Consider the following 12,953-nt stretch of genomic DNA (forward strand, 5'->3'; position numbering starts at 1 on the left):
TCTAGGAGAAATTGTGATTCACACAGCTAAATGCCTTAGTGTCAGCTGATATTTTCTGTGACCTTTTTATTATGTCATTTAATGCTTGTAAAATTTGGTGAGTGAACATGTACATGGCATTCACAATAGAGCAACTCTTCTGAAATCCAAACTATGATTTCCCGAGGATATTATTGTTGCTCGGGTGAAATACTAGTTTAGAATACATATCTTTATCAAAAATTATGGAAAATGGTGTCAGCAGTAAAACAAGTTGGTAGTTACTGACACATCTCCTATCAACTTTCTTAACAGGGGATGTAACAGTGGCATATTACAGTCTTTCTGAAAAAATGTTGTGGGATAGTCTTACGTTACACATTTCAGATAAGAGGGGGCTTGTTAGAGAGGAACAAAATTTTAGTAATGTATTGGAAACACTATCAAAACTAGATGAGCTTTTATTTTTGAGAGAATATATAATTTTCTTAATTTCAGAAGGAGAAGTAGGTGATACATTCATGTGATCGAATTTTATGGGAGTTACTTTTTAAACATACTGCTATGAGTTTGCTCTTGAATTGTTTGTCTTTATATTTTCTACTTTATATAAGGAATGATTATTAAATATATTTGCTACCTGTGGCTCATCATTTGTAACTCTTCTATTCAGTTCAGTAGTGATCTTATCTCATTCTGAAATTTTCTGAGATTGATTGAATGATATGGATGGAAATCACTTCAGATAAAAATGTGGACTTTAATATTCACTATTGAATTAAAATATAATTTAATTAAGGATATTTGTATGAATATTAATACAAAAAGAAAAATGCTTCAGTTTTCAGTGTAGACATGCACATTATTTACCATTCATTACTGCATTTGCTGGCATTTATTGTGCACTGCTCTTTGGACTGTCTGTCAGAATAAAGTAAAACTCAAAGACCTGTCATTCCATTGCTATGTTGATCTCAGATTGTATGTGAATACAGCTGTATACTCAAAAGTACAATTAAAACATGCACTTAACATGTTAGTATACAGGAAACCTTATATACACTGCCTAGTGTGTTAAAACTTGTATTTTTTTAATTATGCAGCATAGAATACAAGATATCAGAACTCAGAAAAAGACCTGTAGTTGGCCATATCTTTTCATTACTCCAGTCTAATGCTGATATGTTTTTGTATTGACAACTAATTCCTGTTCTTGTCTGCAGTGGGCTTGGTGATATATGTTCGTTACCGGCAAGTTGCAGAATATTACAGTAGCTACTCATTGTCCCCTGCTGTACTCAGTCTGAACAAAATGGGGGTATGGTTTGGCCTGCTGTCATGTCTTGGCCTCAGCTTTGTAGCTAACTTCCAAGAAACTAATGTTATAACTGTTCACCTTACTGGAGCTTTCTTATGTTTTGGGTTTGGAACCGTGTACTTCTGGATACATGTAAGTTCATTGTGAAATTCATTGCTGTGTGTAGTGATTCACGTCTATGGGTTTTAATTTTAGTTATTTCTATTGGATGGTGTACTTCTATGTAGACATTAGTGTATTGTGAAAGTCCTGCTTGTGTGTAGAGGTTGCACATGTTGGGTTTTAATTTTTTGTCTGCAATAAATTGTATTTCATTGACCATTGCCACATGCTAGAATAAGGGGTGAATGCAAAAGATTTATGGGCTCTCATATTTCAAGAAAAAAGGGGAACAATTTTAATTGGCCTGTTAAGGTATGGTAAATCCTATGAAGTTAATTCAGCTTGCTATTTCAGATTTTAACACTATTGCAGTGACACATCTGATCCTTTTGAATATAGTGAATATTCTAGATTATTATTTTTATGTATATACATGTACGTTACTTCAATTAATTCTTCGGTTAATGACATAGATTGTTGAAGTTATTTGCTGGTCACATGCGATTTTCTTCAGACATCACAAGTTATCATTTCTTTAATGTAAGTTGTACCTTTGTGTCTCACCTTATCATTTAAATAGCTCTGTTTACTATTTAAAATTAACCTCCGTGGCAGAGAGTATAAAGAAATTCCCCACCTCTCATATATGTATCTGCATATAAGAAGCTCTCTTTCTGCTCTGATCAGAGTTACTGAAATTCTATGGACATTGCATATTTTCATTATGAGTTACATGTAAACAGTTAGATCTCAATATATCCTCATGTTGTGCTATTACCATATTAACCAGGAAAATGTGAAGTATTTATGTTACTATCAGTTGTTGGCAGACTTGCATTTATGTTTGTTTCAGAACTTTGAAAACAGCTGAAATGCCTCTTAATCATCTGACTGTATCTGCAATTCATCACCAAATTATTAGAATCAATGACTTTCAGGAAATAAAATTCTTTTTTTATGAAGATGTCATTTTGAAATGACTTTTCAAACCAAAAACTCTTCAGTAAATTATCGGACCAGAACATTTCAAGTTATCCGTAACATTTCACAAGCTTTAGTTTTATAAACTGAAATGTATATGCAATACAATATAACTGTTTGTTGGATAGCAACAGTTGTTTGGCATATAGTTGGTAGTATAATAGTGCACTTGCATGACGGTAGAAGAGTCAGCTGCATGATGAATAGTTTGAAACCAGTTCACACATACGTGCTTTTGAAGGGTATGGTTGAGGGTTGTTATTCTTATTTCAGATATTGAGAGGCTCATGTAGTTATTTGTCACCTCGACATTTTACTTTTGTATGCTGAAATACTTGATCTGATACCAGTGCAACATAGTGTTTGATGTTTATAGTATGCCTTCTTACTTTTGTCTATGTCTGTAAGTGGTATCTCTCGATATTGTAACATTTTCTGTAGATTTCATCTCTCTTGCATCTTATTTAGAATCCACTGATGCAAAATAACTCTTAATTTCTGTATTTCATGAGGTATTTAGGATGCAGGAATTCATGTAATACTGACTTGATGTTTTATGTAAGCAGCCTAGTCCCCATGTGAACTCTTTTAATATTCATACCTACACTGCTTCATCAGATGTCTACAGAAATATCTCACTGCCCACTCCAAATACTTGAGATAATCAGGTAGTAGTGTATAGGATCTTTTGCTGCAGTTACTGCATCTGAATTTCAGGGAAGCCTTTCCAGTAACTTCCAAAGCTGAACGTGTTTCCTGGCAAACTGCACTGACATACAAGTGATGATCCTGTTCATCGGAAAGAAGTTCAGCCTAATATGCATCTAATCATGATGCAGTGGTCTTTGCATTTTCGGTGGAAATATTATAATCCAAATTCCGAATTAACTATATTCCAAACTGTTGCCACTGTGTGGGAAGCATATGGTTGTCAAAAATGTTTTGATAAACATCTACATTCATTTTGCGCTCACCAGAGCTAGTGGCTTACACCCAAAGCAAGAACAACCACCTCTGCTAAATCTCACTGTCACAAAACACACTAAGATAAATACAGTTTGCCAAACATCTGCCATTTATCGACAAACCTATCTCGGTGCCATACCATATACGATGTTTGATCACTAGAGACCTGAAAATGTAACATATATTTTTATCAAAATTACAATCTATGTTTTGTTAATGATTAGATGTATAAATTTAAGGTTGCCATGCTATGTGCCTGCAGGCAACATTGATAGGAAAAAAATAAAAAACCCTTTGATTGGAAATAATGAAAGATAAAAAATATTTTTTATTCATTTTCATGAGAGCTTTTTTAGGGGAGTGTTTTCTTTTGCAAAAATTTCAGCTGTTTTTTTTCTGAATTGGTCTTCACTATTTTTTTCTTTTGGTTCTGTTTACACTTTCAACATTTTTTTTTCTGTTATGGAAAAGTAGAATTTTCTCATTAGTGAAAAGAAGGCTTCTTTGATTAAAGGTGTTTCTTGACACTACCATTTCTTTCCCACCCAATAAGACGATTACAAAATCTGCAAAACACAGATTTTGAATTTTTAAAATACAAGCACTGATTAGCATATCATAGAAGCCTTTCATGGGCAACCATTCTTGAGAACACTACAGACAGAATTGGAAAGCTACTTATACTGGAAGGAACCAAAGGTAATTGTACTCACACCTTACAGGAATACTCGGCAGGGTTGAATTACCATACATTAACTGTTCCTTCCCCCCCCCCCCCCCTCCCCCCTCCTCTCCAGTGGCTATATTGCAGCCACTATAAGAGTAAATGTGGTATTTGGCTACTGATCTCTGCCTGTACTGTATGAAGCCATGAAGCCATAATTCAAAACACCTCTCACTTTAATCGTATCACACTAAAGTGTCTGCATAATATTAACTTTAGCTAATGGACAAACATGTATGTTTCTTTGATCTGAGATGATAGGTCCTGTGGCTGTGTCCTGCATTTCCATATGTGGCTATGGTCATTCAACTGCTTACAGTTGACACGGAAGAGAGTGTAACTTATAAACGCACTGATATTAGATTGTGTATAGGCATGTTTTCTTCCCTAACTGGGCTACACCAGATGTGTAATGCCAGTAATGGAAAATCAGTTAATTTTTCAGTATTTATATGGAGAAAATAAAGCTATTTCGAACTATCTCTGGTAAAATATTCCACCTGGATACATTTCCCTAAAAAATAGTAATTATGAAGTATATTTGCATCTTCACACTTTTAGACAGAATTGACATTTCTATTTCAGGCTGTTTCCACATTTATAAGTGATGCATCACATCCATTCTTGTTGTCAATGTCTTCTGGGCAACAAACTTGCTATTTGAGTCTTAGGTCTACCAGAGCACTGATTGAGCTTAGGGCTTCCCTGGTGTGTCCAATTAATTATGATGTCACTGAAAGAAGACCTCAGTAGATGTAAATCCTGTGAAATATCAGATGAAGTGCACAAATGTATGACCCTTAAGATAATTTCCCATTTTAACTGTCACAATTCTTTGTTGTCTCACTTGATAAAAAATAGGTTATTGATGTCAGTGCATTGTGCCAGCATTTATAAACCTGTTGATATATAAGTTATGTCTTGATATCTTCTATTGCATACTTCATGGTTATATTTTCTGAAGAACAAATTTTATTTGTATTTTATACTTCAATTCCTCACTGTGTGCACGTTTACTCAGTTACTATTGTAATTTTTTTTTATTTTTCTAATAATTATCCTTGTATCCCAAAAATATGTCATTAACTCATTTTAATTTTGTTGTAAGTCTCCCGAATGCTTTAACTGCATGGTCAATCTAGAGTACTGACAAAGTTGTTAACTTGCAGTATCGTCCCAATTATTTTTTAAAAGCTTCATTATTCTATTTTTTAGATGTGGCTAATTTATTATCTGCAATCTCTAAAGGATTCATGATATCCAATCATACTTCATAGTATGACTGTCTATTCCTTAATATTTAACTTTATATTATTTTGAATGCTTGTTTATTTCACTGTGGAAATGCATGAAATGTGAACTGTTCCTTTGGCAGTGTAAATGTAATGCTTTTGTGGAAGTCTTGTATTGCTATCCCTGTCTGTCAGATTTTGCTAATCAGATTTAATTGACTTCTAGTTTCAGAATTCCTAAATAATTTGAATATGCTCATATCTCAGCTGGTTATTGTATCTTGTTTGACCTTATATTTTGGGAATAGTTGTCAAACTGTGTTTAGAACTAGATACATTTCCTCCCACATATCAATGTCTTCCCTTACTGCTACAGATTAAGCTAGACCTTCAGTATCCTCTTTGACATTTACTCAATACAGTTACAGTACATATCCCAGCCAATTTATCTTAATTGTGTGTCCTGTTACTTCCCATAATCAGAACACTCAAATAATGACAGCTATATGTATATTCTGAAAAGCACTAAAATTATAATGGGAAATTGTACATTTTAATTGTACTATATTTTATTGTTTCTTTCCATTCCATTCATGCTTGGGGAGTACGGAAAATGTTTCTACATCATATATATACTCTGTGAGCCAACATATGGTGGATGATAGAGGGTACCTTGTTCCACTAATAGTCATTAACTTCTTGTTCTGCTCGCAAGTGGCTGAAGGGAAAAGCAAGACACCCTGTTGTACAACCCTTCGAAGTTTGGCACAATGCGATTTGCATTATGGTTTCCCAGATCTGTAGCATGGCCTGCACTGTAATAGTATAACTGTTTGATAATGTCAAGCAAACATTTGTATCGGCGATGTCACTTTGGCTTGATCACATCAGGATAATGTAAGGATTTTTCTGTTTTATTCAGGGGTATGCTTCATACATTTTTAAGCTCGCACTTTTCTATGAATATGAAATTAATACCTTTCCATTATTTTACAATTTATTGTTTAAAAGATGTATATTTTCTAGCCTTTTCCTGACAGATCAAGATGATGTTCCTTATGAAACAAAATCTGTAGTGTGATGAAAATTTGTTTGTGGTCATTAAGTGAAATCAGAGAAATTCTATTCTTCCTAGATCACTGTCTTTATTTGTGACTATTTTGTAACTTGTAAGACTGAAAACATTCTTAAGCTTTTAGACAATGTCCTTCACAATTAACTCAGAGATAACTAGCAGTGAAAACGCAGGCGTGTGCGTGCACACACACACACACACACACACACACACACACACACACACACACACACACACACACACACTGCATTGCTAATAATGCAGGTCAAGTGGAGTAAGAGGTTGAATTTAGTGGAGTGGTGAAAGATGAGGGAGAGGGAGTAGGAGGAAAGGGTGGTTGATGGCTCAAATAGAGATAGGAAAGTACAGGGTAGGAATGACACACCTGTGAGCCAACACTGGCACAGACAATGTGAGTTTTGTGTGTTGCGCAAAGGCATGCAGGAGTGGACTGAGAGGTAGAGATAGAACAGAGAAAGAGGGAAACTACAGAGAAGAGAGTGTGAGTAGAATGAGTATAATGGAGTCATAGGGACAAGGATGAAGATAGGTGTGGAGCAGAGGCTAGTGGAGATTGAAACCAATAGGATTGTGGGATCACAGAATGTGTTGTAAAGAGACTTTCTGTTTGTGTGCTTCAGAGAAGCAAGTATGGGGCACTCTAAGGGAGGATGGGGGGAATCTAGATGCTTAAGCAGCCATTGAGGTTCTGTAGTTGAGCATTTTGTGCTCAGGAACTTGTTCCACATTTAGTGATCAACTCTACTATTCTCAACAGTTTGCTGGTGGCCATACATTAGGGTGTACAACTTGTTGGTGGCCATTCTCGCATAATAGATGGGTGCAGAAACAACAGCTGCTGGTATACATTACAAATGTTTTCTCAGGTGGTCCTGCTTGTGGTAGTACAGGATATGCTGTGGTGCAGCTGGAAAAGGGTGTGCTGGCTGGGTGCATAAGCTAGAAATTGCACCTAGGTGGGCAGGAGCAAACTTTAAATGGTTGCAGTGGATATTGATCAGAAATATTAGAATATGACAACACTGTCAATGTCATCATGACTGGCAGATGAACTCTTTATAGTGCCAGTAGTTGCCACAATGTAACAGTCCATCACTTGACAAAGACAGGGAAGAACACTGTCAGAAATTTGCACATTGTAAATGATCTTCAGTTTGAAACTTCAGAATGCTTTATTGTTTGATGATTCATATATGTTTCAAAAGTTATTGGGTATAGTATGTATAGTTTAGATAGTTTTTCTATTCATTTAGCCCGTAATTGCCTCAAAATCAAATTTCAGGAACATGTCAGTTACACTTGCTACACAGTTAAAATGCTTAAAAGTCACATATGGTAATATCAGCTGACATAATGTCCTTGTGGAGGGAGTAAACCACCAGGTGGTAAAACTCAGATGTACCTGGTTGTAGTCTTGGTAAAATTCAGGATCCTCAGGGGTAACCATGTCAGAAATTGAAAAAAGATGCTTGTGTGACCATTGTACTCCAACAGGCTGGAAATTATCAATATATAAATTAAAATAAACCATGGGACACTATTGTTTCCAGCATAATATACAATAGGGAAACCAATAAAATTGCACATTTCAGTTAAGCTTCTGTGACTAAAATTAATTTATGTATTAGTAAAGGTAAAATAAGTGACACTGGCTCATAAACTGCATTTATCATTGTCAAGTGCAGCTGGGTGATGTGCAACTAGGTTTTGTATTCAGAAATGAATGAGGTGGCAAGTTTGCTGTATTTTGTATTTGGGAGAAGCTGTGTCTTAGGTCTGGACCAAACATTCTGATGTAAGTTTCCCCAAGTTATACTTAAATATCATCAGATGATTGACATGACACCTTTTAGTGTCCCCATCAGTGGACATGACGATGGGGGCAGATGAACTGGCCAGGGTAGTGCCACTGAATAGTATGGAAACCTGCTATGGAGGGTGCACAAAGTGCTTTGGGACTTCCCAGTTTAATCACTTGCCTTTAGGAATCTCATCTGCACCTGGAATTTATCAACAGTATTAAGAACAGTTGATGCGGGATATTCCCTGTTGCATCAATAACCCTATGACTATAGTTAACAGGCCCTACTGGATAGGAGCACTTACAAAATCTTCAGTTTGTCTTCCAGTGCATCCTGGAGAATAGCCTTTGTTGCAAGCTGAAAAAGTGCAGTTTTTCCTCCCCAAAAGTGCATTTTGTGTGACATGTGCTTAACAAAGATGACCTTGTAATGACAGACAATCACATAAAAGTTATTGTCAACCTGCCCCAACCCAAAACTTGAAGGGTAAGATTTTGTATTATTCTCAATTCATCCACTGGGCCATGCACATCAGCCATCCCTGGTATGCAGCTGTCAATGGACTTTTCAATCGCTCAAGCAGTGTTTATGCTCTGCTCCCAATCTGGCTTCTTTTACGCTAGGTAAACCTTTAAACCTGGCCTCTGACACATTCCAGTGTGCTATTGGTGCAGTCGTATCCTATCAGAACGTAGATGGCACCAAACAGCCCATTGCCTATGGATCGAAGATGCCTTGTGCTGCACAGTGTAGTTATTAACAAGTGGGAAAGGAAGCATAGTTATTATTTTTAGAGTAATGTTTCATGTTTTCGTGTCTGGGGCTTGGTTTCTCCTCATCACCAACCACAAGCTGCTGGTTTCCCTATTTGGCCCTCGTTCCAAGCTGCCTGATAGGACTGCCCACTGCTTGCAAAGGTGGTTCTCTTTCTCAGTAACTGTTGCTATGACATTTGTTACTGCCCATCATATGAGTTTGATTGGCAGGAGGCTCTTGTGTTGGAAGATGCCTTGCAACAGTCCCTGTCAGAATTTTCATTGACAACACAAGAGGTTGCAACAACCACAACTGTTGACCCGCTTTTCCAGAAAATCGTTTCAGCAGTCCAGATGGGTTGGCTGGGATGCATCTCTTCAGGTGCATATCCAGCATGGTATGGTCCTTGTTCTTGCCACGGAGGAGCAATGCTGTCAAGTAGTCGTCCTCTTGGCGTTGTGCCCTCACGTACTCTAGTTGGTGCATGCATCATACTGGAGTATGACTCATATGAAGGCGTTGGCATGAGGTCATTTCAGTTGGTGTGCAACCAACCACGGGTACAGTGCGGACATTAGTTTGGCAGATCCGCTTTTAGGCAGCATGTGATTTTTGGTGGTTGATGCATTGTCCATTTTCCCAAACGTAGCCAAGATAACCTCCATATCATCGACTGCCACTTTTCATGCATTGTTGGATATTGTTGCCATTGAGGGATGCTCTGGGGCTCTTGTATCCAATAATGGTAGACAATTTTTGTCGAAGGAGTTTGATGACTTTTGCATTCATAACAATATTCAGCATCTGACAATCACCCCATTTCACACAGCCTCTGACTCAAAGGCGGAGCACTTTGTGCATCCATTTAAGACGTAAATGAAGAAGTCTGTGTCTACCTCTTTCTTTGACAATGTGTTGTTGAGTTTCCTGGCTATGTATCAAATGACACTTGTCCATAGGTGCAGTCTAGTGGAACATTTGCATTGATGACAGCCGCAGCATCTCCTAGGTTTGATGCACTCTTAGTCGCGTGCCACAGACCACAATGGCCCATCACATTTTCTTCCAGGGGCTGCCAGTTGGGCCCAGTCCTTCAGCAAGGAGCAGGGGTAGCTGCCGCATGCTGGGATAGGCGACAAAGGTCGGCAGTTGTTTCTGGTGGATGTCAGTAGGTAGCAGCTGACCATTAATGCAGATCTTTTGCACATGCATTCTTACGGGGCATCACTATCTTGCTCTTCTGGTCTTCCAGATGACAAGGTTGGCCACAACATTGTTCGAAGTGTGCGCTCCCCCTTGCACTGTCTTGCTCCCCAGTTGCCAAGTCCTCTGCTGGTCTCCCGTTTCATGCAGCCTTGGGCTGCAGTGAGGCTCACGCCTGTATCTGTCGATATGGAGCTGATTGATTTTGACCCATCCTCCTCCCCCTCCCCTTCCGCCCCTCCTCTTTCCCCTCCTTCCCCCCAACTGCCCAATCACCAACCGCTCGTGTTGGAATTGGCGGTGTTAGTGTCACCTTATTTGGTGGCCGATCTGCCGCTGAATTTCCAGGCGGACATTCTGATTTTGCACTGAAGGTCGCAGCCCAAGCCTGGCCATTTTCGGTCATACGTGGCCTTACTCAGAGGGGCGGAATTTAATGTCCCCACCAATGGACATCATGATTGAGGCAGGTGAGCTGGTGTGGGTAGTGCTGCTGAATAGTGTGGGACCCTGCCATGGAGGACCCATGCGGTGTGTAGTACGGGTAGACCTGTTGATTGATATGTTTGCCTGTGGTTGGCTGTAAGCTGAGCAGGTCAGTGCTTACAGTGAGTTCAGCTACTGCATATCTCACCTTACACAGTGTGCTGAGTGTTGTCTAATGTTCAGTTGACAGCGACCCACACCAGCCACATGCTGAGTTTTCCTCATGCACATCTCTACAAGGGTTTTGACTTTCTGCTTCCCGTAGATTGACTCTCATGGCAGGTATTCGTATCCTCTCATGAACTGTTTTTCCCCAGTCATTACTGAATCTCTGTCAGTCCTTGAAGGACCTGTACTGACAGTGTAGTGTAGCAATATTGTCACACCAATGAAGATACGGAATCCTTCCTCAACCCTGAACCAACTGAACTAGTTATGTTATCACATTATCTCACTGTAAACAGGATATCAAAATGTAATATTCCTTCTGATATCTGAAGTATTATGAGGGCAATTCAGATATAAATTATAATTGTACCAGTTTGATGCATAACCAGTTCAGAGTGAAATGATGGAGTGGGATGGGGTGGGGTGGAGGGGGGGGGGGGGGGGTGTTTGAAGGTCAGTGTATGTTTGATGCTTCATCCTGTTCTGACCTCAGTATAGACATGAGTTAACAAGAAGTTCCTTCGTCTGCTGTGCAGTGCATTATCATAAAGTTTTCAACTGATGTAAGGGTTAAACCCACACAAATTTTATCTCCATTTCAAACACAGTTTGTGAGGACATTTCACTCCCTGAACTGAATGTTTACTTGGACCATACAATTTAAGATTGGCTGAGAAAGTGCAGAGTCATGCTCAATGCCCAAGGTCTAGTCTAAAAGACATCTGTGATGTTTGAGAGCTTATTGGAGATGATTGCCTGTTCACTGTTGAATTAATCAGGAGTGTTCATACCATTAACATTGAACAGCTTCACTTTCAAAAAATTACATTCCAAAATCCAAAATGACAAGTAAGGAGTGGTAAAGAAAGGATGAAGCCTATCTATTTAAGGCCAAAACCTGCCTCTCTGCTGTTATTGTGATTGTATTTTTTGACTACAGAAAAGTGTTACTCATTGACTTTCTTCATAATCAAATGTATGGTGAATGCAGCTGTTAACACCAGCAAAAGCTATCTACCAAAACAAAACACAAGGAATGCACGTTAGAGATGGAATCCTTCTCCATGACAATTTTAAACTCCCCACTGCAAATTCAGCATTGGAGAAATGGGAGTACATTCACTGGGAAACCCTTGACCACCCTCCCTATATTCCAGGTGTGCATCCCCCCCCCCCCTCCCTCCCAAATATTTTTTATTTGCATTCATGGAAGGATCACTCGGTTGGGAACAATTCAAAATCAATGAGGAGCATGTGAAATTGGTTGATGACACACTTTCAAACTTTTTATTAACAAATAATGTTAAAGTTTCCAGATCACTGGTAAAAGTGTATAGAGTGTGTATAAGGTTATGAAAAGAAAAACTGGAGGTTTTAATTGTGTAAATGATTAATCAATAAGTGTATAAATACTGTTACCATTTAAATTTGAATCGCCCTTGTAATTTTCTTGACCAGATGCCGATGTACTCCCTGTGATAGCTTCCAGTACACCAGTGCTAATGAACACACTGTCAGCATAGTTTTGTTACATCTTAAAACTGCATGCCTCATGACTTCAATCATTCCTGTCATGTTTTTAATTCACTTGAACTGTTCACATTATATCGATGTTCTACTGTATCTTACATCTGAGTTGAAACTTGCACATCATGCGTACTGAGAGGTGACAAAGGAGGAGGGCTTTGGGCTGTGAGTTTTGAGAACTGTCTCATTTATGAGAATTTGAGGCATATAAATCTATTTCTTGCAGTGCATACAAAAATCTTTGCGAAATGTGTGGCTTATATAATGTTGGAGTTACAGGCCATCGGGTACCAACAAAGGTTTACTAAATAACATCTGTTCCACTCTGATGTACCACCAAGATCTGTTAATTAATTAAATGCATGGTGTCCTTTCTTAATTAATTTTTTGTGGAAGGAAGATTAGGATTTAATGTTCTGTTAACATCAAGGCCATTAGAGACGGAGTACGAGCTCGTATTATTTCAAGGATAGAGCAGAAAATTGACAGTGCCGTTTCAAAGGAACAATTCCATCATTTTTCTGGAACAATGTAGGGAAATAAAAATCAGGATGGACGGATGCAGATTTGAACTGTTGTCCTCCTGAATGCGAGTCATTGTGCAATCCACTGT

General features: G+C 38.3%; 1 protein-coding gene across 2 annotated transcripts in view; it reads left to right on the plus strand.

Annotated features, from left to right (window-relative positions):
• The window catches only part of LOC126298351 (DNA damage-regulated autophagy modulator protein 2), an 88,218-nt gene that overhangs the window by 21,062 nt on the left and 54,203 nt on the right, over positions 1-12,953 (plus strand). For both annotated transcript variants that reach the window (XM_049989646.1, XM_049989647.1), the window contains exon 4: positions 1,203-1,429. In XM_049989646.1, coding sequence (XP_049845603.1) covers positions 1,203-1,429 — 227 coding nt within the window. The remainder of the gene's footprint in view (positions 1-1,202; positions 1,430-12,953) is intronic.

Source organism: Schistocerca gregaria, chromosome X (assembly GCF_023897955.1).
Source record: "Schistocerca gregaria isolate iqSchGreg1 chromosome X, iqSchGreg1.2, whole genome shotgun sequence".
NCBI classification, from domain to species: Eukaryota; Metazoa; Arthropoda; class Insecta; order Orthoptera; family Acrididae; genus Schistocerca; species Schistocerca gregaria.